Source organism: Chiroxiphia lanceolata, chromosome 2, assembly GCF_009829145.1.
Source record: "Chiroxiphia lanceolata isolate bChiLan1 chromosome 2, bChiLan1.pri, whole genome shotgun sequence".
NCBI classification, from domain to species: Eukaryota; Metazoa; Chordata; class Aves; order Passeriformes; family Pipridae; genus Chiroxiphia; species Chiroxiphia lanceolata.
The window spans coordinates 75,091,979-75,113,382 of record NC_045638.1 but is presented as its reverse complement, the minus strand read 5'-3'; the positions used below and the strand labels follow the sequence as shown (position 1 = coordinate 75,113,382).

Below are 21,404 nucleotides of genomic sequence, written 5' to 3'. Positions count from 1 at the left end.
TCGTGAGGAGGCAAACCTCGCTGCTACTGCCTGCGTCTCCTGCATGAAGAACCCAAAAAGATTGCCAGCGCATTTTTTTTCTTTACCCCAGACCGTCCTCACTTGGGGTTAGCTGTCAAGCTGTTGTGCACAGATCTTTTGGAAAAAGAAAAAAGATCAGTTGCCACTATTTCCAAAATGATGATTTTAAGAGTGTCTCTTGATATTGTCAGCATCAGGACTCAAAAATACTGTCACCTACATTTTGGTTAGGTTTTTGCGTGTTCTATAGTGTTGCCCTGAGAAAGACAAACAGCCCTGCATTCTGGGCAGCATCAAAAGCAATGTGAGAGGTGATTCTGGTCAAAGAAGGTCGAGGGAGGTAATTCTCTCCCTCTATTCTGCTCTCATGAGACCCCGCCTGGAGTGCTGCATCCAGCTCTGGGGCTGCCAACATAAGAATGACATGGACTTGTTGGAGCAAGTCCAGAAGAGGCAGCAAAGATGATTAGAGGGCTGGAGCACCTCTCCTATGAAGACAGGCTGAGAGAGTTGCGGAGGTGTTCAGTCTGCAGAGGAGAAGGCTCTAAGGAGACTGTGCATCAGCCTTCCAGTTCCTAAAAGGGGCCTATGAGAAAGTCAGAGAGGAACTTTTTATTAAGGGCATGTAGTGACTGGGCAAGGGGAATGGCTCTAAACTGAAAGAGGGTAGGTTTAGATGAGATATTAGGAAGAAATTCTTTACAGTGAGTATAGTGAGACACTTCTCTGGTTGCCCAGAGAAGCTACGGATGCCCCATTCCTGGCAGTGTCAAGGCTGGGTTGGATGGGGCTTTGAGCAACCTGGTTTAGTGGAAGGTGTCTCTGCCCTTGGCAGGGCAGGTTGGAACCAGATCTTTGAGGTCCCTTCCAACCCAAACCATCCTATGATTCTATGAAAGACAGAACAACTTGATTCTATGATAGACAGAATGACTTAAACTCGCACAACAACTCAACGACTCCTCAGCAGTAATGTATGAGTTTCTGTCAATAGCTACTCTACAGCAAAAGAGCTGAAAAGTTAGTCATTTCCATGGCTCACTGTTGCTCTATTTAGTAAAAGTACCATCCACGAAAAAATTTGACACACTTTGAGGAGCTATGTGTAACAGCGGACTGTTGAGAAACTGAATCAGACTATCCCCCTGTTCTTGTATCCTTCAAATGCTTGATTGCTCCCTATAAATCTTACAGCTGAAAACACTAGGGAGGAAGATCTCTGTGGACCTAAGCACTAGGGGTGGCACAAGAACAAATGACTATTCAGAGATGGGTGATACAGCTGAAGCACAGTGCTCCCATGATTGTAAGTGTAGTAGTACTGCAGTATTGATCCTGAACAGTGGGGCATGAGAGGCTGTGTTGGGGTAGAGGATGGAATCCCAGCAGCCCCAGTAATTCCTAATATTATAACTTCCTTCATGCCGTGAAGTCTCTGCTCAGATTTAGTTAGTGGTGTTAAAAAGTGTCTCTTTATGTGGACTTTCTGACAGAAGGATTTCCATGGAGGAGCCATCCTGCTAGCTTCCTCACATATCTTCAACACTGCCAGCCCTCATTATGTTTAAAAGGTTCCCTCCATTGTCATTAACACTAGACAGCAGCATAAAACTTAGGTGGTATTTAAATTTTTACATTAAAATGCACACTTAAAAAATTTTCAGCCTTCATTTATCACAGAATCACAGAATCATTAGGGTTGGAAAGCAAAGGACCTCTGAAGATCAGCCAGTCCAATCTCCCTGCCAAAGCAGGGTCACCTAGAGCAGATGACACAGGAACACATCCTGGTGGGTTTTCAATGCCTCCAGAGAGGGATTAATTATTTTTTTTACTACCACCTTTGGTCTTCCATCCAAGCCTCCACCCAGGTGACAACCCCTGTTTCACATGTAGACAGACAGCAGTATATGATTTGGCTGGTGGAGCAACAAAGTGAATTCAAGAAGTGTGGAGACAAAGCAGTCAGCCAGGTATTTTTAAGATTAGATGAATCGGATTTTCATGGTAAGGTACACGGAAAGAGCAGAATATACCACCTAAGGAGTCTTTCTGCTGTGCCTTTTGCAACTGGACGTGTCTATCTCGTATTGGCCTTTTTAGCCACCAGCGTGCTTGTAACAAGTGTGGGTAGAGCCCTTCCCAAATCTTCGTTCGCAAAGCTCAGCCATGATGATAACATAGAAAGAAGATAAGAAATAGACACAAAGCTTTATGAAATGATAAAAAGATCTCGTAAGTTAGGAGATACATCTTGCCCTTAATCTGAACCTGAGCTGTTGCTCAACAAGAAAAATGGACTTTTTCAGATCAGGATTGATTCAAAACAGTGTTTCCCCAATGCTATTACTAATTTAAACATCTATACTGAAGTACAGAAGAGGGTCACTCTTACCGTAACTGTGCATCTGAACAGAGTTTAGTGGAAAGAGCCCTCAGCTGTGGTACATGTCATCAGTCATAAGCAAGCCACACCAAAGTGACCCATGGCTCAGCAGTGCTGACAACAGTTCTGTCCACACTGTCAGCCTTAAAAAAAACAATTACAAATGCCTTCAGTTCAGCTTGTTGTGGCACTGTATGGCACGTTAATAAAAAGAATTGTGCTTGACATGCTGCTGCGCTACAGAAGATGGCACTAAAGATATTTAAATGTTGGGAATGGGTACTGCTACCTCAGGAGGCACAGCTTGAAGCAAGGAGGATTAAAACATTTTCTTCTCTAGCTGTTTTTACATGGAAATATTTTAAAACTAATTAAATAATAAATAAAATGGCAATTAAAAGACTGAAGTAATAGTTTCATCTCATATTACATAGTAATTTTTATTATCTTATCAATTAGTGAATAGTGTTCTGTTCTGTTACACACTACTGCCGAACACGTCAGAGAACACAGCATATTAACAAGTAAGAACTAGTGACAGGAAGAATTATTATTATTTCTAGTTTGTAGGAAGACTTAATGTGACTTCTAGTTTGTAGGAATGGAGCCACAGGAAGACTTAATATCTTGTCCTAGGTTATATGGTTCGGAGAATAGCACTGAAACTCTAGGCTGGTGTTTAAGCCACCAGAACTGGCTTCCTCTCCAAAATCCTTTGGGAACTGTGGGAAGTCTCCTAATACAACAACAAAAATCTGAATGTTCTGGGATACGTAGCAGTGAAATACTTTCTGATCATGTTCATGGAAGCAAAAGCTCCATATGAGATGTATTAGAGGAAGAACTATAACTGTACAAGCCAGGCATCTGTTAGGAGAAAGAATAAAAAAGAAAGACACAGTACATGCAGGATCCTAAGAGGAATTATACCTGCTATCATTCTGTCATGGTGTGATGCTACTTTTTTTTCCACACTACAGGCAGAAATATGGAATAAAAATATTGAAATACAGTCATTCCTGCCACAAGCCTGGTGGAAAGCTAACTGAGCTGAAAAAAACCATCAAAATGCAGAGTTCAAATAGTTCTCTGCTGAGTTAATGTGTTAAATCATCTAATACAAAAGTTGAGGGAAGATTGTGTTGGAGCAGGGGAGAAGACGGCCAGTAGGTCAGAAGCAGGGCCAATAGAGAGGAATAGAAAGCAAGGAAGGGTACAGCAGCAAAAAAGGGAAAAGGAAGTTAAGACTTCGCCTTTCTAGTAGCAGTCACTCAGGAAAACACAGCCAGAGGCTGTGGTTTGAAATTGCAGTGTGTATAGCATCAAACAAATATGTTGCCATTCCCTCCACCCCTTCCACTCATTCCCTGCAGCTCTTCTTGCCCAACACTGTGGCCTGCTGCCCCACAGTCATGTCAGCGTGGAAGTTCATGTGGCCTCCCTGTAAGCCAGATCAAGGAATTGATCCAGCTAAAAAACAATCCAGCAAAACAAAACATTTGTTTCTTCATCAGCTAAAACAGTCAGCTAATCCAGTGCTGAGCACAGCTGTGCAAACAACTGTGCTGGCACAGTAAAGGTCCTGGAGCTGAGGCACAGTGTCGAATGGGGTGGGAAAGAGACACAGACAGGTTGAGAAGGGATGACATCAGTGTTAATGCCCTAAACTAGTATTGCTAGTGAACGATTCACAGTGCCAAACCACAGCCAAGGCTCCTAAACAGGATGTTCTTTCTCATTGTATTCAGGGTAAGAGCAAATACGGCATGTTTTACCAAGAACATACCTTATTGTCATGTGTGATGACTTTGTCAAGGCCTCAAATAATGACTACCTTCCACAGAAAGAAACAGCAATAGTTATCTTGCTTTGAAGTAGAAAAAAAATACTAAGTATAGGAAAATTTTTCTACAAATTTTAAACTGCTGCACAATGTGATGGTCTGCCTTTGAAGTTAAAGAAATCAGTAGCACAAAATGACATGTTATTGCTGGGAAATATTCTGCGTGCAGACCAGGCTTCAGTGAACTCCACCAATGTTTGCACATATAGTAAAATGGGCAGCAAAACTGAATGTTGATCTGGGTTTTATCCTTCTTCCTGCTGGAAAGAATGCCTCTTTTGTAAGACACTAAACCAAGGGATAAGGAGCTATTTCCTCACTATGCTGAGAACAAAAATAATTCCATCATCAACTCCATTTATATTAATTGCAATTTTATTTACTCACAATGACATCTCGTATGCTTTGTTAGGTGGAACATATTACAACAAAAGAATGTCTTATTACAATTGCTAAAAGCACAAAGGAACCATGCTGACAGAGATCATGCTGGATAGACCCTGCTCTGGCAAACAGACTTGAATTTATATGAAAGAGATTTTGATTCAACAGCTGAGCTTTGTCTCAGCAAAAGGAACCTGTATAACTGACTCTTTCAGTTGAGATCCCCTTCCTCACACATTTTAGAAGTTCCCTCTGTCCTAGAGCAGAGTCCTATACCCAGATTATCCTCAACAAATGTTGGACAGAGTTGCCATTTAACAATCTTCAGTAATGAAGTCTGTCAACCAACTCAAAGTTTAACCTTCTTCACAGAGAGATTTTGCAGTCACTAGCTTACAACCCATTGCAACATAAGTCTATTATTTCTTGTCTTATTGTGAGTGACTGTAAAGTGCAACATCTTTGTCTCTTCTTTGCCACAATCTTTTACATATTTGAAGAATGCTGCTGGGTCTTTCCTCAGACTTTTCCAGGCCAATTAATTTCTTTCAGTCTTTCCTCATGGGTTCTGTGTTTTAGATATTTGATGGCATATTATTCCTGACCCCTAAATTTCTCCAGCTGATAAATGGACTTTTGGGGCAGATGGTGCCCCAAAGTAGGCTCTAGATAAAGATTTTCAGGTACTAACAGAAGTGGAAACTTTATTTCAAACATCCTATTTTTGATAAACCTGTAATGCATTCCTGTATTTTTTCAAGGCAACAATTTTATTGTTTCATATTCCACTGATGTTCTACTACAAACTCCAGCTCATCTTTACAGAACTATTTTTTGCTTCAGACAGTTTTGCAAGTGCTTGGTGTTTCACAATAGCAGCATTTAGACTTTCCTAACTTCTAAAACTACTATTGTTAAGCCATTTCTCCCAGTGATAAAGATCTTATTGAATCCTAAGCCTATCTTCCCATGTACCTGCAGCTCCTCCCAGCTGCATAAAGTTTATCCCATTGGTGGATCTTGGTACTCTGATAATGAGTCATTAATATCTATTTTACTGCTCTACACAAAAGCTTTTATCATGGCACAGGCAGAAATTATGCCTGACAAATCCATGTTGCAATGTCTTATTCAATCTTCTATCAAATAACAGCAAGGGAATGATTTAGTGAGTTTGTTGCTCTGTATCTGTGCACACATGTGTGGGTAAGTGTATGGACTGTTTTTATTTGTGCTGGACATATTGTGGAAGCTATTTAAACTGTCTATTAAAATCTCAGTCCTCGGAAAGGATGCAATACCTAGGGCAGGGACATGACAAACTGTAAGCAGACATTACACTAATGATGCAACATATAGTAGGTTTGAAATCTTTACCACACAATAATTATAAAATATTTTTTCTGGCACCTGTTGCAATGACCTTAACAATGCTTGATTAAACTGTTCTGCTTCCTGTGAACATGAGACAGTTGTCACCTTTATCTTTCAATTGGATTTGGGAATAGAGCAAGCAGATGTGAAACAATACTTTGAGTTCGTGGCAGTGATTAAACTGGCAGAAAAAGGGAGAAGGTGTGTGCAATGATGTGACCAATTCTGACACTGACTTCCACGGTAGTACTGGGGGACCAACTATAGCAAAAGCAAGCTATGTTCTCAAGGGTGGAGAGTCTGAGATGTGACTTGTTTCCTCAGCTGGACCTGCTGATTAAAGCTTAATGCATTTCCAAACCTAGCTTATTAGGACTTTTTGGTGGCTAGGAACGTTTATATAGAAAATACACAGGTCAGAGCTGAGCCAGCTTTACAGAAGAGAAATATATTCTGTAAAAGTTGGGTTGGTCAGATGGGGAAAAAAGTACAGGTATCTTCTGAATTATGTTGAAGATCATTACCATTAGTGTTAGCTCAATAAGTTTCAAATAGTTACCATTACTCTTGCCACTGTCTACAAACAGGTTCAAATGACTGTGGAGGTAATAAGATTGTGAAAATCCAAATAAAACTGTAAATAACAGTCAGGGTAGTGGCCGTCCTGAATATCAGAACAGGTGACCAAAACTATAGTGCAATTCTTTTGAGTGTGATTTTGTTGCCTAGTAAAACCCATTAGCTGAATTTGCAGGGGAGGGGACTATAATTAGAGGGGAAAAACAGATTCATTTTCACCTAGTTGGTAGTAAAATGCTCTCAGGTGTTGCTTACTGCTGCAGTACACTTTTTACAAAATAAAGCAGCTTTTAACAGAGTTGCTATTTTGAATTGAACTTCCATGGTACAGGAGTGCTCTTCTCTGTATGGACCATATAATTTGTCTTTTATATACTTCCTGTCAGATACAAAATAACACAGTGCATTGGCTCATGATGACTGTAAACAACTGCAGGATTTTTTTATCTGTCTAGAAAACTTTTAATAAAAGTACTTCTATATCCAGAAGTCATAAATACAGATTTATACCTCTGACTTCCTTTCAAATCCGCCTTTCTCCCACAGTAGTTAGGGTTTTTTCTCTAGATGCATCTATGAGTTAATAGTGAAGTTTGCTTCCCCTCCTTTCCTTCCCCTTCTGACAAACATGTTTGTAGTTCTGGTTTCAAGGTTTTGGATGAGCGTTTAACCTGATTAAGTCAATGGTGGTTTTTTCTGGTGATTTCAGTCAAGCTATAACTCCAGCCAGTCCCACTCCTACACCTCCCACTTCTGATAACACATTATTAATGACATTTTATATCCTGACTTTACTGGACACTGAACAGTGAAGAATCAGCCTTATGAGGAAATAGTAATGACCTCAGATTTGCAGCTTCAGTTTTCAACACTCTTGAAACCTTCATTCTGAGGAAAGCCCAGGAACCAAGTACTAAATGTAGTACATTTCCAGAAGGAACAAACACAATTTCAGCACAGCATTGTATTTTAATCTGTAAGAAATCCATTTGTAGAAGGTCAGCTATGCAATGTAGCATATGCAGAAATAGGTGCAATTCCCATGTTCCTATAAAGTATCTGAATTTTTTTCCCCATATAAAGCAGCTATTCAGTCAAATTAAATATACACAGGAAATAAATCTGAGAGACAGTAAATATGTCCTGGTAGAGCTATTATTGCCTGATGCTGCAGTCCTGGATCAAAGCCGTCTCTTGGCTACTTCCAGACACTTTCCCCAGTTCTATCTTTTTACCCCGTGTGATGATCTGGTTGCCAAACTGCTAGTTGAAGATAACTTCATCATGTTAGTGTTAATGGCTTTGGTGTGTCTCATTTCAAGTTCCAGCTAAATTCAAAGGCAGGCTGGGAAAACAAACTCTCTTCTCTATAGAGCTGGTGAAGTAATTTATCACTGGCCTTTTCCAGCCGCAATTCTGCCAGCACAAGGCTGTCTTACGCAGCATATTTCATTTCATGTAGAGCACATACGTGGATCTTCCACTATGAGCTCCCGAAACTTCAGTATAACAGGCAACGTAACCAACTGAAAAACCAACCTGCAGCAGAAGACTAAAATCCTTTCACTAGCCCTTGGCTATTAAATGTAGTATTGGTGCATACATTTTCCATTGTAGTAAAACAGATTTTCGTTAGACACATTAGTTAACACACAGCATGTACAAGTATTACAGAAAACACACACACATATATGTGCTTTAATTATAATTTCAGAAAAAAATAAAAATCTTGTTACAAAAGAAATGTAATATTAGAGCACTGGCACTAGATAGTTCGTTCTCTTTGTACTTGCGTATGGAACAATGCAGGAACTCTATCAAGCACAAACCTGATATGTGCCAAACTTTGTTCTTTGGAGTTGAATTAAGGATGTTTTCACCCTCCAAGTTTCCAGTCCAGCTCATTATGAATGACTATCTTTTTGTTCATGCTTCTGAGGATGGTGTTTTCATGGTTTCCTTGCTCCCCTCTTAGATGACAGATTTCCATCTGCAGTCAAGTTGCAACACTTGACTTGATGTAGCTCACAAGCAATGGAAGCCTGTTCATGCTCCGCTTCCAGTGCACAGTGAGGGGCCATGGGCCTTAATTCATGCAGCTTTGTTTACTCCAACAGTGACAAATTTAAACATACAGTAAAAGATGAATGCAAAGAGAGAAGGTGAGCTAGTGATTATTCATTTTGGGGAAAAGCCAGTAATTAAAGCTCAGGGGGAGAGAGAGCCAGCTTTCTAGAAGTGGGTTCAATAAGCAGGCACTTGGGAGATAAAACTGTGTTGCCGTATGTGCTGGCATAGGTGCCTATGACAGATATAAAACACGTTTTGAGACAAGGCCAGACAGACTCATATATTTCTTCAAATTAGTAATATACAATTTGCAGCTTGACAATGTGAACTTTAAGAAAAATATCAAGTTCCTCCTCATTTCTGATTGGTTCACTTCGCTATTTTAGCTCTGCAAGTTGTCTCTAATTTATGCTAGACCAACTGTAAGAAAAGGAATGGCGTTTTAATCTCACAATGTGGAATGTCAGAGAGATTGGGAGTGGTTTGCTTGACTCATTTGAAAGGTACATCAGATAGGGAAAAGGTTTTATGAAGAAAAGCTGTGCAGGTTGGATAGGAAAAAGGGGTACATGGAAGGAGCACTCCATATCATGCTGTAAGCTGAAGCACTTCTTTTGGATGACAAACAGAAATGAAGCAAGGTAATTTTTCTCTGTTTTTACTGAAAAAAAAACCCTTCTGAAAGGTACACAGCTAAGTGAGGCACAGTCAGGTGGTAAAAAGTCTCTTCATCGAGTACAGTCTACTGTACTGAGGTTCTTCACAAAGTATTAGGGGAGAACAAGAGAAGGAGGAAGACAGTTGCACTGCCTCCACCTTCTCAGAGGTGACAGTCCTTTTTTTCACCTGATCTAGAGAATGAAAAATGAATTTTGTTTCTCCCACTGCTGGCTGCAGCATCTGTGACTATGGGGAGGCAGCACTGGTCCAATGACATTCACAAGCAGTTGAGACTGGCCATATCCAACCCTGTAGGAGATGATTCTTAGTGTAGGCAAGAAGACAAAAAGATAAAAAGATAAAAGCCATTGCTGGTGCCCAGCAGAGCTGATAGCATGCATTGCCATGGAGTGCCTGGGTTCCTAGGCCATTTCCTTGCTCTCAGGATTACTTAGAGAGGATGTCTACTATAAACACAATTACCCCTTGTCTTATTCCTTTTCATAAGCTGTAATGTCCCACAAAAACCTTTTACCCCACTTTTAGCCAAAACCCTTTGTTGGCTTCCCTCTGAGCTGACATAGTGGTTTTGTGATTCCTGGCTCTCCTTTGGGCATTAGAGTCTTCTCTGGTCCTTTTCGCTCCCACTTTTTGAAAAGTGACTCTGTCCCAACAAGAGGGCCAACAGCAGGCATACTTGGAAAGGCTGCTGCCAGAAGGCTCCTCTCTATTTCTGAATGCAGGAATACTGAATTAGCTCATGATATTTAAAACCTGCATCAGTAGCAGCTTCCCAGGGAGGCTATAATTTTTTAAACACAAATGAACATTCATTTTTATGCCTTTCCTTGAGTGTGGAAAATATTGCTTATTGTTCTCTGACACCTAAGAAAGTTTAAGGGAAATGGGGAGCTAGGAGATCCTGAAACTTGGGAGTTATTTCAAAACTGTTGTTTTCCTGGGTTCTTTCATGCAAATTTTTATCACTAGGTAACACAACTCAGCCAGATTCAAAATCATGCAGATCCCAGACACAGCAAGCATGAAAATAGTAAATGTGGTTTTCTCAGTGGGCCGAGACACAAAACAATCCACTACGTTGGGGCAGGGCCAAGCATCGCACTTCACCAAGCGGGGCATCTGATACCCATCGTACATGTAATAGAACACATACATGAAGACAGCTTCAAAGACGATCCTGAAGAAGATGCTGCTGGTGTATGTCCACCACAGGGGTCCCCGGATGTGAATCTTTTCATTTTTTAGCTCTTCAATATCAATTTTCTCACCATTTCTGAATCGCCGTTTCTTCTCATGCCTCCTGTAGGCCACGTGCATGGCCACCAGCAGCGCAGGTGTGGAGACAAAGATCAGCTGCAGGGCCCAGAGTCTGATGTGAGAGATGGGGAAAAAGTGGTCATAGCATACATTTCTGCAGCCAGGTTGAAGTGTGTTGCAGACAAAATCTTGTTGTTCATCTCCCCAGACTCTCTCTGCAGCCACAACCAGGATCATGATACGGAAGATGAACAGGACTGTGAGCCATATCTTCCCGATACTGGTGGAGTGTTTGTTTACACCTCCTAAAACAGTCTGCAGAGTTCCCCAGTCCATCTTCTTTTCTGTGTCCTTTTACCTGCAGGATGACACAATACACAGAATGGTCACTTTTCCAAGTGTGAAAAATCAGTTCTAGACCTTCTGTGAAAAAGACGACTTCCTAGCAGTCTCTCCAGAGCAACAGGCAAGTGTAAAGTCACTTTCATTAATGTCCACATGTTTATGGATTCAAAAAGCTTATTAAACCCTCTCCTTCCATGAATTTATGATGGGACAAGGATACCTTGATGTATTTCTCAACAAGGCTTTGGGCAGAAAATAAGTTACTTCTTAATGCAATTCCTCTGTGCATTCTCTAGGCCCTCCATCTCTTTCTTATTTCCCTTTCTGTGGCTGACTCTTGTCAGTGTTTTGCCTTTCACTGTATTTCCCAAAGCAATAGAAATTACTATCACTGCATGACTTAAGCCATATTTAGACAAAGTAGAGACTTCTCTAGTATTTTTTACAGGATTTCTTTGCCAACACCATAGCCCTAGAAGGCTGAGCTGCTGTTTTCTTTGCCTCTGAGGTAAGTACTACTTGGCCACCTTCAGCAGAAGTCCTCATTCCACCCAGACACCTCCAGCAGGCCTCCAAGGCCTTCTGCTGCAGCTCAGACATCACCCTTAATCTCAAAATTACAACATTTGATTTTGCCAACACTGGTGAGAAGCCTCAAGTCAGCTCTGTCAGGGCTGCATGCTTATATAGCACAAACCAGCAGGCAAAGAAAGATACAACAGAGCCTACCCTTCCACATTCATTGCTATCTCATCCAAAAAGGAGAAAAGCAGAGTCAGAGTTGAGAGGAAAAAGTCCTCAGCTAAAGAGTTTGTGTTGATTTTCTAGATGCTATTACACCCCAGCAGAATACAGGAGGTCAAACCTCAGAGAAGATCCATTTCAGCTTTCCTCCTATTCTGAAAGACTGAAATCCACACTCTTTGCTCCTTTGAAAGTAAGTTTTGCTGAAGTCAGAATTCAGTCTCAGGGCTCAGCTTTCACTGATTGCAGCCACTTGGAAACTATCAGTGAATTGGACAAAACACTTTGAAACCCAAGCTGGGAACCTGCATAGCTGGTCCATCATCTCTCAAGGCTAGGCTCAGCTGTGCTATGTGGGAGAGGCACACTGGCCATGGATAAGAGCTGCGTCTCTTCTTGGCGCTACCTGTGTGTTGTGGGGAGAATATGGTACCTTGAAACGTAACACTGGCCAAAGTTTACAAAAATCTCTCAAACAACAGAGGAAAAAAAAAAAACTTTTTACGCTGGTGTAGGTACAACACAACCAAAGGACTAACATGTCCCAACACATACCCTTGGTACGAGGGACTAGCTTGTGCTGACAAGCCTTGAGGCAAGAGGGAGAGGTCAGATTTACTGTGATGCAGAAAGGTGAAATTGGGTAAGACAAAAAAAAACAACTTTGAGAAGATGGCTGGAATTCCTGAGACTTCTTATGCTTTGTCTCTGCTGAAACTGGCACCATATTATGCAACTTTTTACATTGACCTAAACTGTAGGCTATCAACAGACACCTGCATCTTTCTGTTAAGAATTTCCTCATGCCTGTTGCATAGTCATTAAAATAAAGTCAGTGAAACCTTCACAAGGGGCTAATCAGGACTGAAGGAAAGTATTTGAAGTGCATATCACTGAGAGATGAACAGCCTGGGCTCCAAGTGCTGTCTCTCACTGCAGTTCTGAACCAGTGCTGCAAGTTTTGGGGGAAAAAACAATTTCTCCTTGCTCATCTGCCACTACAGAAACACCGAAGTTAGCTGTGGGGAGAATGTGAATCTACCGGGACACCCAACTTGCCAAAGCCAAGACACCGTTATTGAAAACCACTCTAAATTCCCACTCCGGGGTTACCAGTTGGAGCCCACCTCGTCTCTCCCTCCCACCGCGCCGACCTTCGTCCCGCCGCGTTCCCGCGCGGCTGGAGCGGACATGGAGCCTACAGCGAGCCTTCAGCGGCGGGAAGCGGCGCGACTGCCATCGGCTCCTGTCAGCGGGCACCGCTGGCAAACAGCGCGTTCGGCTCCGAGGTCTGACGGCTCCCCCTGGAACGCCGGCTGCTGTCATCGCCCACGACCCGCATCCCCGCAGTCCGGGCCGGTCCCGGGGCTGGGGGCTCACAGCCGGCGCCCAAGCACGGCTCCCTCCCTGGCAGCTCCGGGGCAGCGGGGACTCGGGGCCGCGGCGTGGCTGCCCCAGCCCCATAGTGCCCCCTCCGCTGCCGGCGGCCGCCCCGAGCCCAGTCCCGCCGGGATGGCCCCGACCCGAGCCCCTCTCTGGCACACCACACGGATCCCGACCCACTCGGCGGGCGCGCAGCCTAATCCCGATCCCACCGGTGCAGCACGCGGGAGCCTCTCCGGACGCTCACCTGGCAGGGCTCGGCAGGACACGCGGAACACGACGGGCACACCGCGCTGCTCCCCTCCCGCGTCCCTCGGTGCCCGCGGACCGGCCGCTCCAAGTCTCGCCGCCCCGCAGCTTTAAGGTCCCTCCCCGCTCACCTGCCGCCGCTTTTAACCCGCCTCCGCCCGCGCCCCACTCCTGCGGCCGCCCGCAGTCGGCGGGATGGACGCCCAGGACGGGGCGGGGCCGAACCGAGGGGCTGAGCGGCTCTGCGAGAGCCGACGGCGTTGGGCTCTGCTGTGCCCGAGGGGCGGGAGCTGCTGGGCATGCAGCGGGTCTGGGGACGGGGCCTCTGGCGGGAAGCGCCCTCGGGTCCGCCCGGGACGTCCATGCACACAGGACGCGCATCGGGCGGAGGGAGTTGGTACACTGCTAATACAGGCCTGCGCCGGGATTGATTCCCAAGTGTTGGCAGAAAACATGTCCCGGAGGGAAATCCAGCCCCGTGGGACCCTCCGAAACTGCTCCAGTGCCATGGCAGCCCGAGAAAATCGTCACCGTGAACCAGTTCGGGCAACGGTCAGAAAAAAATGCAGCTCCCACAGACTTTCTGTAGGGTGAGGCAGGGCTGGAAAAAGAAAGCTGAGACCTTCTTAGAAGGCCTGAGTTTGGAAGACAAGGAACAGATAAAATAACTGCTGAATTGACAGTAAAAAAGTTGATCTTGGTCACCAGATGTAGAGGTAACAAGGGCAGCAGGCAGCTAAAGGCAGGATAGCAGTAAGATGATGCTTTTTCGTTTGAGATCTTGTGGGCTTTTTACAGCTGTAGGAAACCTTTCTGGTATCCTCGTTAGTGTGCGCAGCCTTGATTTCACTGATACTGCGCAAAGGGAGTGGGGTAAAAGTTTTTATGAAAGTAATCTAGCAGGAAGTATAAAGAGTGATTCAAGAATTACTTGCTGTGTATCTGTCACAATTACTTGCTTATGATCTGTCATTAGGTGTTATTTGTCTGGAGCTTGAGCTCTGTTGTTGACAATAAAAAAAAAAAAGCTTCTTCTAATTATAGTACCCTTTAAACCCCATCTTTAAGGAAAGTTTCTGAGGACGAGGACCGTGGTCTGCCAGGCATGAATTAGCTGCATCAGCACTGCAGCCCTTATCTTGGGCTTTGCTTGTAAAGTATACCCAGTGTTGCTGTCAAGATCAGGTCTGCACTTCACCCAAAGCATCCAACCAAGAGTGGCTTCTATTAAATGATGTTGATTACAACGTAGTAAAGAGCCTTTGCTTTTTAAAGCACTGATGAAAAAAAAAAACCTATCAGAAAAGAATGCTGTGTTAAAGAGGGTGTGTAGGAAAGATAATAAAAAATTGTCTGAGTATATAAAGTACTGCTGTGTTTGTTTCTGTATATTGAAGTAAAGATCTGTATGTTACGCTTAGTACTGAGCTTGGTTTTGTGATGCTTGTCTGGAAGTAGAAATGCTTTCATAAGATGGGATTTAAATAAAATTTAAGCTTGATCTAGTAATTATGAGAAACTAGAACTTGTGTATCAGCAAAATGACAGAGTTAATTTGGTTTCGCTCTCAGAGTTTTAGAAAATTAAGTTGGATTTCATGGAATATCCTGAGTTGGAAGGGACCTACAGGGATCACTGAGTCCAACTCCCTTCTCTGCACAGGACAACTCCAAAAATCACACCATGTGTCTGAGAACATTGTCCAAACACTTCTTGAACTCTGTCAGGCTTGGTGCCATGACCACTTCCACGGGGAGCCTGTTCCAGTGCCCAACTACCCTCTGGGTGAAGAATCTTTTTCTAATACCCAACCTAAACCTCCCCTGACACAGCTTCAGGCCATTCCCTTGGCTCCTGTTACTGGTCACCAGAGAGAAGAGATCAGTGCCTGTCCCTCTTCTTCCCCTCATAAGGAAGTTGTAGACTGCAATGAGGTCTCCCCTCAATCTCCTCTTCTCCAGGCTAAACAGACCAAGTGACCTCAGCTGCTTCTCATACGGCTTCCCCTCAAGGCCCTTCACCATCTTTATTGCCCTCCTTTGGACACTTTCTAGCTTAATATCTTTCTTGTGTTGTGGCACCCAAAACTGAACACAATATTCAGGGTGAGGCGCACCAGTGCAGAGCAGACCAAGACAATCCCCTCCCTCAACCAGCTGGTGATGCTTTGCCTGATGCCCCCCAGGACAGGGTTCACCCTCCTGGCTGCCAGGGCACTGCTGACTCATATTCAACTTGCCATCAACCAGGACCCTTTCTATGGCACTACTTTCCAGCATCTCATTCCCCATTCTGTCTGTACATTCAGGGTTGCCCCATCCCAGGTACAGAATCCAGCACTTCCCCTCATTGAACTTCATATGGTTGGTGATTGCCCAGTCCTCTAATTTGTTGAGGTCTCTCTGCAGGGCCTCCCTGCCTTCGAGGGAGTCAGCAGCTCCTCCCAGTTTTGTGTCATCAGCAGACTTAGCGTACCTTCAAGTCCTGTATGCAAGTCATTTATGAAGGTGTTGAAGAGCACAGGGCCTAAGAAGGAGCCCTGTGGAACCCCACTACTGACAGATCCCCAGCCCAATGTTACCCCATTCACTATAACCCTTTGTGCCCGACCCATGAGCCAGTTGCTCACTCATCTTGGCTATGTGCTGGACATTTTGTCCAGAAGAACACTGTAAGAGTATTGAAAGCTTTACTGAAATGTAAGATCTTTAAATAATCTAAAAATAATAGTCATGAAGAATTAACTGTTTTATAAAATAATACCCAAGTTTGATAGTGGTAAATGTAAATGCTTGGAAGAAATCCACAGCTTGTGTTGCTCAGTACTGCCAAGGCATTTTTCATCTATAACCAAACAAAATCTATGCTAAAGCTGAGTGCTATTTTTAGTCTTGATTTTTGTTTACTTGAGTATATATGTAAGGAAGTATGTAATGCTATATTTGGGAAGGAGAGGGGAACCCTAGCAAGGTATTCTGACAAAGCACAAATCCAGGGGTCAAGGCTTGTTGCCTACACTTTGTTAACACCTGTCTCATTGGCAGGAGGTGCAAGAGACAAGTTTTAACAACTCTGGAATCTATAAATGTTCATCTGTAAGGAAGGGGTAGCATTGAAGGTGAGGAATACAAAACATGTATGTACAAAACATTGATTCTTGTGGATTGTAAAGTAATGCGGAAATAAAAGCTTCATAAAAATAGGAAAATAAATACTGTTGTAACTTCCTCAACTCAGAAACAGGTTTTACCTTACTTCAAGATAACAGAACTCTTGCCATCATCTTCCAGTAATGCCTTACAGCTTTCCAAAGACTATGTCTGCATTTCTTCATTCAACAGCCCCCAGGCACCTTCAGAGGTTCTGTCTGGATCTATACTTTTGATAGCCCTTGTTTCACTCTCTGCTTTGCCTAAGCATGTTTTGATGTCACCTGTATATGGATTATATAAATATTTAAGGCTTATCCTATCTCTCTCTCTCTCTCTCTATATATATATATATCCGCATGATCCCAGAGTAATTAACTCAATAGCTTAATATGTGTAGTGAAAAAAAAAAGTTTCATTTACTGAAAACCTGCCCTTTAATGATTTCATGGTACATTCCTGACTCCTCAGCATTAGGATTAATAGCTAACTATCTTTCCTTGTTCATGTCCTTCATAAATTCATAAACTTCTGTCATCTCCTCTCTTCATCCTTTTTATTCTATACTGAAAGGCCTAATTTGTTGAATCTGTGCCTTGCAGGAGGTGTTATATATCTTTACTATTCTCATCACAATCTTGTGTGTCTTTCTAACAAGAGCGGTCCAAGTACCTGCACACTTTATATAAGCACAGAGCAATGCTTCCTATTGCATTCTCCCTAATTTTCTAGAAATTCCTATTTACTTTTTTTCGTTTTTCAGACACTTTAAAGTAATAAGTTGACTTTTTCATAGTTACTCCAAGATTCTTTCACAAGCATTGCTAGAAATTAGAACAGTACCTCCTGTGTTACATATATGTCCATCTACTTGAATAGGTACATTTTGAACTAATTTTCACACTATGTATTAGTTTGCACCAGCAGATGCTCAGGTTCACTGGCCATTTTATTATCCAGTTACTCACACTGGATAAGATCTTCTGCTATTCCTTGTGATTAAGTTTAGATTTGACTACCACAAAGCATCACTTTAATAATACACAAGCGTTTTGATTTTTGCTGATTCATATATGTAGCAACCTCCTTATTCACCGCTTTTGCTTAAAATGATGCTCTTTCAACACCTAGCAGCTTACTTGCTGCTCAGCATGCACCATTGTCATTAATCAACTGGAAATGCAGCTATAGACTCAGACTGTACTTTGCAAATAGTTTTCATTTCTTTGAGGTTGGATTAAACATGCTACACCGGGCATTTTTGTGCTATCAGCAATAAAAGCACCTTCCCAGTTCAACTCAGCATGTTCAACCAGTTTGCCTCTGCATTTGCTTTTCAAACACTCATTTTAGTCCCTATAAGACCAAAAATACCATACTTACTTAGCCTTTGAGCAAATCGTTTTGTCCCCTTCGATATGATATCTTTATGTGCATGTTAGTGTCTAAGTACCCGGTCATTTTTATCATGTTCACTTTAATTGCCCTCACAGCCTTTTAAAAATAAGCTTTTGTATTTCATAGAAGAGTGCCTGAAATGCTCTTGGCAAGTCTGGCTAATACAAATACATGGTCATAGGAGCTCAAATTCATAAAGCTGTAGCTTCCATAGCTTCCATATCTGATATACAACACTGAATTCCTAAAGTTTACACAGGAACCACATTGGGTACACTCTGCCTCCTCCCTGCCTACACAGAAGTAATGGGGTCATGTCATTTTCAAGAAACATTTTATTTATGAAGAACAAATTTTCATTGTTTGACGTAAATACTTTGTTTGCTACTCTGTCATATTTCAGCCTTTTAAACAGTAAAATGTTAATTTGATAAAAATTAACATTTTGGCTTAGTACTGTAAGAGAAAGACTAGAGATTGTAAGGCTGGTCTGAGTATGCAAACAACACTCAATGTGCTTTTTAAACTTAACTTGATGTAAGGGTTGCAAAGATGGTGGTTTATATCAATGTTGCTGCAGGTGACTCTCAGTTCTCATGCCACAGGCATCAATCCCATAATCCTTACAGTCTCCAAAGGCTTCTCTGCTAGACAAAGCCTAAGATCATTGATAAAAGAAGCCAGCACAGAAGACATCAAGCTTCTTTTATGTTCAAACAATTCAGTTCAAACAATTCAGGAGACTTCTGGAGAGGGGCACAACACCTAGTTTACTTTTGTGAGTTAGATCTGTTTTCCACGAGACTGTTCCTCAAAATTATTTTCCAAAGTTATCCCATAAAATAGCATGTGCTCTGCCTATTCTGTTGGTGAAATCTTGGCTTTTCAGGATAACAAGGAGGTTAAACAAGTTTCTTCATTTTGTCCAGTTTAAAAAAAAAATCAGTAAAACCAACAATGTGACACTTTACCATGACACTTTAAAGTGTCAATAGCTGCCTGATCCCTTGTTTCAACCCCCTGTGGCAACCAGAATTTTCTTTGCTAGTGGCTGTTTGTCTTTTCTCTCTAATTCAAAGATAAGTATGGTTCCCTCAACTTCTGAGGTCTTTATTAAAATATCTGCAGCTCCAGAGACACCTTCACAGGCCCACTGCCTGTCTCCTCAGGGAGGACATCTGGCTGGCCCAGCTCTCTAGCCCCACATCTCCTTGCAGCTCACAGGACCCTGAACTCCATAGCCCCTGGCCCTGCTTGTGCACAAAGGCTCAAACCCCTACATGGGTAAAACACAGTCGGTGGGTAGGACCTGCATTTCCTACCTGTGGCTCAAAAAAAAATTTTGTGAGAGGGTGACAAAGTGTCGTGTGAGAGAGCGATATGTTTTCACAGAGAGGGTCCCATTTCACCAACAACTCTATCACAAAGATGCACTGTAGGATCAGGCATGGACAGAGCAGGGTCTATAAAGGAACTTCACAATTTTCTTTGCTTCTGGGTAGATGCTTACCACTGTCTCTCAGAAATAATCTCTCCTCAAAGAACAGAGGGGTGCAGGGTACAGCCAGAGCTAGGGACAGACCTTACTTTTGGCCAATTTCCACGCTTTGTCATGCATATTCCATGTCTGTAAATGCACTACTACAGTTCAGGCAAAGTTTTCTCAAGTTTGACAAGAACTTTCAACAAGCTTTCAGTCTTTGTTGCTTATCTGAGGAGGTTTTTTTCTTCTATCTCTTGGAGAACATGGAGCATAGAAGAAATGCACATTAGTTTACTTATTCACAGATAAGGGTGGGAAGTAGACAATAAGAGATTTTGGTGGCAAATGCCAGACTCTGGGGAAAGAAGCTGCTAAAGACTGGATTGATTGAGCAGCCCTAAAGGCTGCTAAATACAAAGGGTAGTGTTAGTGAATCCTGTGGAGAGGATGGATGCCAGCAGTGGGAGATGGCCTGATTCTGCTCACCTCACAGAGAGAAGGGGAAGATGTGGGTAGGGAGCGTTGGGTTTAAAATTTCTGATGTGAGTCCTTGGACTCAGTGACAGGAGCTCAAGAGGAATGGTGGGGAGAGCAGGCAGCATCTGAGAATGATGCATGATTCCTCCATGGAAAGTGGGCTGGATTCACATATTCACATATATATGTGCATTGTTTTAATTTAATCTGAATAAAGTACATTCTCTTGTTCCTTTTGTCAATATTCAAATCGCTGACTACGTGACTAATCCAGCAGTTTGCCAAGGTCTGAAATTCAAGTACTGAATCAGACTAAAAACAAGAATAGGATGATTCAGTAAGGACCTGGTTGCACCTATGTATGCATCATATTAATCAGGTAGTTTCTTAAATGCAAATATATAATGGGAATCATTTCCTCTTGCTAAACGAATCAGAGACAAAGGAGCTGAACTGGGTTTGGGAGAGAAGAGTCATGAGGAACTAAGGCGATGCAGTTGAAACCTCATGCTGTCAACAAAATTAAGAAAAGCAGTAAGTATTACAAAGAGCTTTCCAGGCAGAAGCTCCGGTCAAGCCCACAGCAGCATGTTCCACCAACAGACCTGGATTACAGCTGTGACCTTGCAGATCACTGTGTGGCACACAGCCATCAGCAATCCCAGGGCCCTTTGTCTGGTATCCCTATGCCCAATGCTACTCCTTGGAGCAATGCCCCCGGGAGCATGCTTGTGGAGCTGTCTTGGATGTATCCGGGCAGTGTCCCAGGATATAAGGACAAGACAAATTCTCAAATGCCCACTCTGTTTTTTCATTCCCTAGTTTTCCTTCATTCTCCACTTTAAGACTTTTTTTCCTGGCAATTCAACTACTTGTCAAACAACACGTCTCACTCATCCCATCAGATGGCTCCTTCACACGTGAAAGCCTAGTGGGTCTCTATTTGTGAGTATCTAAGAGCAAGGGCTGAAATTCAAGTACTGAATCAGATTAAAAACAAGAATTGCTACTGAGGGTGTCTAGAAAATTTAGCACTCTGCAAGGGAGTTATGCAAATAATTTGGAGAATGCTCAAAATCTGCTGACTTTTGGCAGCCACCTGTATTCAGTGGAGCAGATTAGAAAAGAGCACAGGGTGACAGAGTGAGACAGTGATGCTGACTGGGCAAAATCTACAGCATCTCTTGGGCACTGAAGCACACAAAACTGTATGCAAAGCTGGCACCGGTGCCCCTGTGCAGAGACAACATTAGGAGAGCTCCTGTCATGACAGAAAACCAAGCAGGCAGCTGCATGCTCAAGCTTGACTGCTGTTAGTCAATGGGCAACTATTTGGAGCTGGAAAGTTAACAGAAATTATGCAAGACTGTGAGGCTCTGCTTTGTACAGGAATTAATAAAGAAAGATGAAGTAGGGTTCAGGAGGGCTTGTTTGGTCAAGGGCCACTTACTATTTAGTAAAAAAGGATATACACCCAAATTATACACTACCTTGTACCTAAGAGGGAAATGTTACCAGCAGAGTGGGGAGTGAAGTCAGCTTGCTGGAATGATTCTGCTGACCTGAAACAATCAGACACAA

The 21,404-nt window shown here is 42.7% G+C and overlaps 1 protein-coding gene across 2 annotated transcripts; it reads right to left on the bottom strand.

Moving 5' to 3' along the window:
- Positions 1-4,649: 4,649 nt before the first annotated feature.
- On the bottom strand, positions 4,650-13,526 carry LOC116783368 (gap junction beta-2 protein-like). 2 transcript variants are annotated; one of them, XM_032680883.1, is made up of 2 exons: positions 13,448-13,526; positions 4,650-10,953 (listed from the first exon to the last, which is right to left on the bottom strand). In XM_032680883.1, exon 2 carries the CDS (start codon positions 10,929-10,931, stop codon positions 10,254-10,256), a length of 678 nt encoding a protein of 225 aa, XP_032536774.1. In that variant the 5' UTR covers positions 10,932-10,953; positions 13,448-13,526; the 3' UTR covers positions 4,650-10,253. The 2 variants fall into 2 exon arrangements, with proteins under 2 accessions (XP_032536774.1, XP_032536775.1); XM_032680884.1 differs by lacking the exon at positions 13,448-13,526 and adding an exon at positions 13,315-13,438.
- Between the last annotated feature and the right edge of the window lie 7,878 nt (positions 13,527-21,404).

Bases quoted from the DNA above. Each gene is read 5' to 3' on its own strand.
- LOC116783368 (XM_032680883.1), bottom strand. From the start codon at position 10,931: ATGGACTGGGGAACTCTGCAGACTGTTTTAGGAGGTGTAAACAAACAC.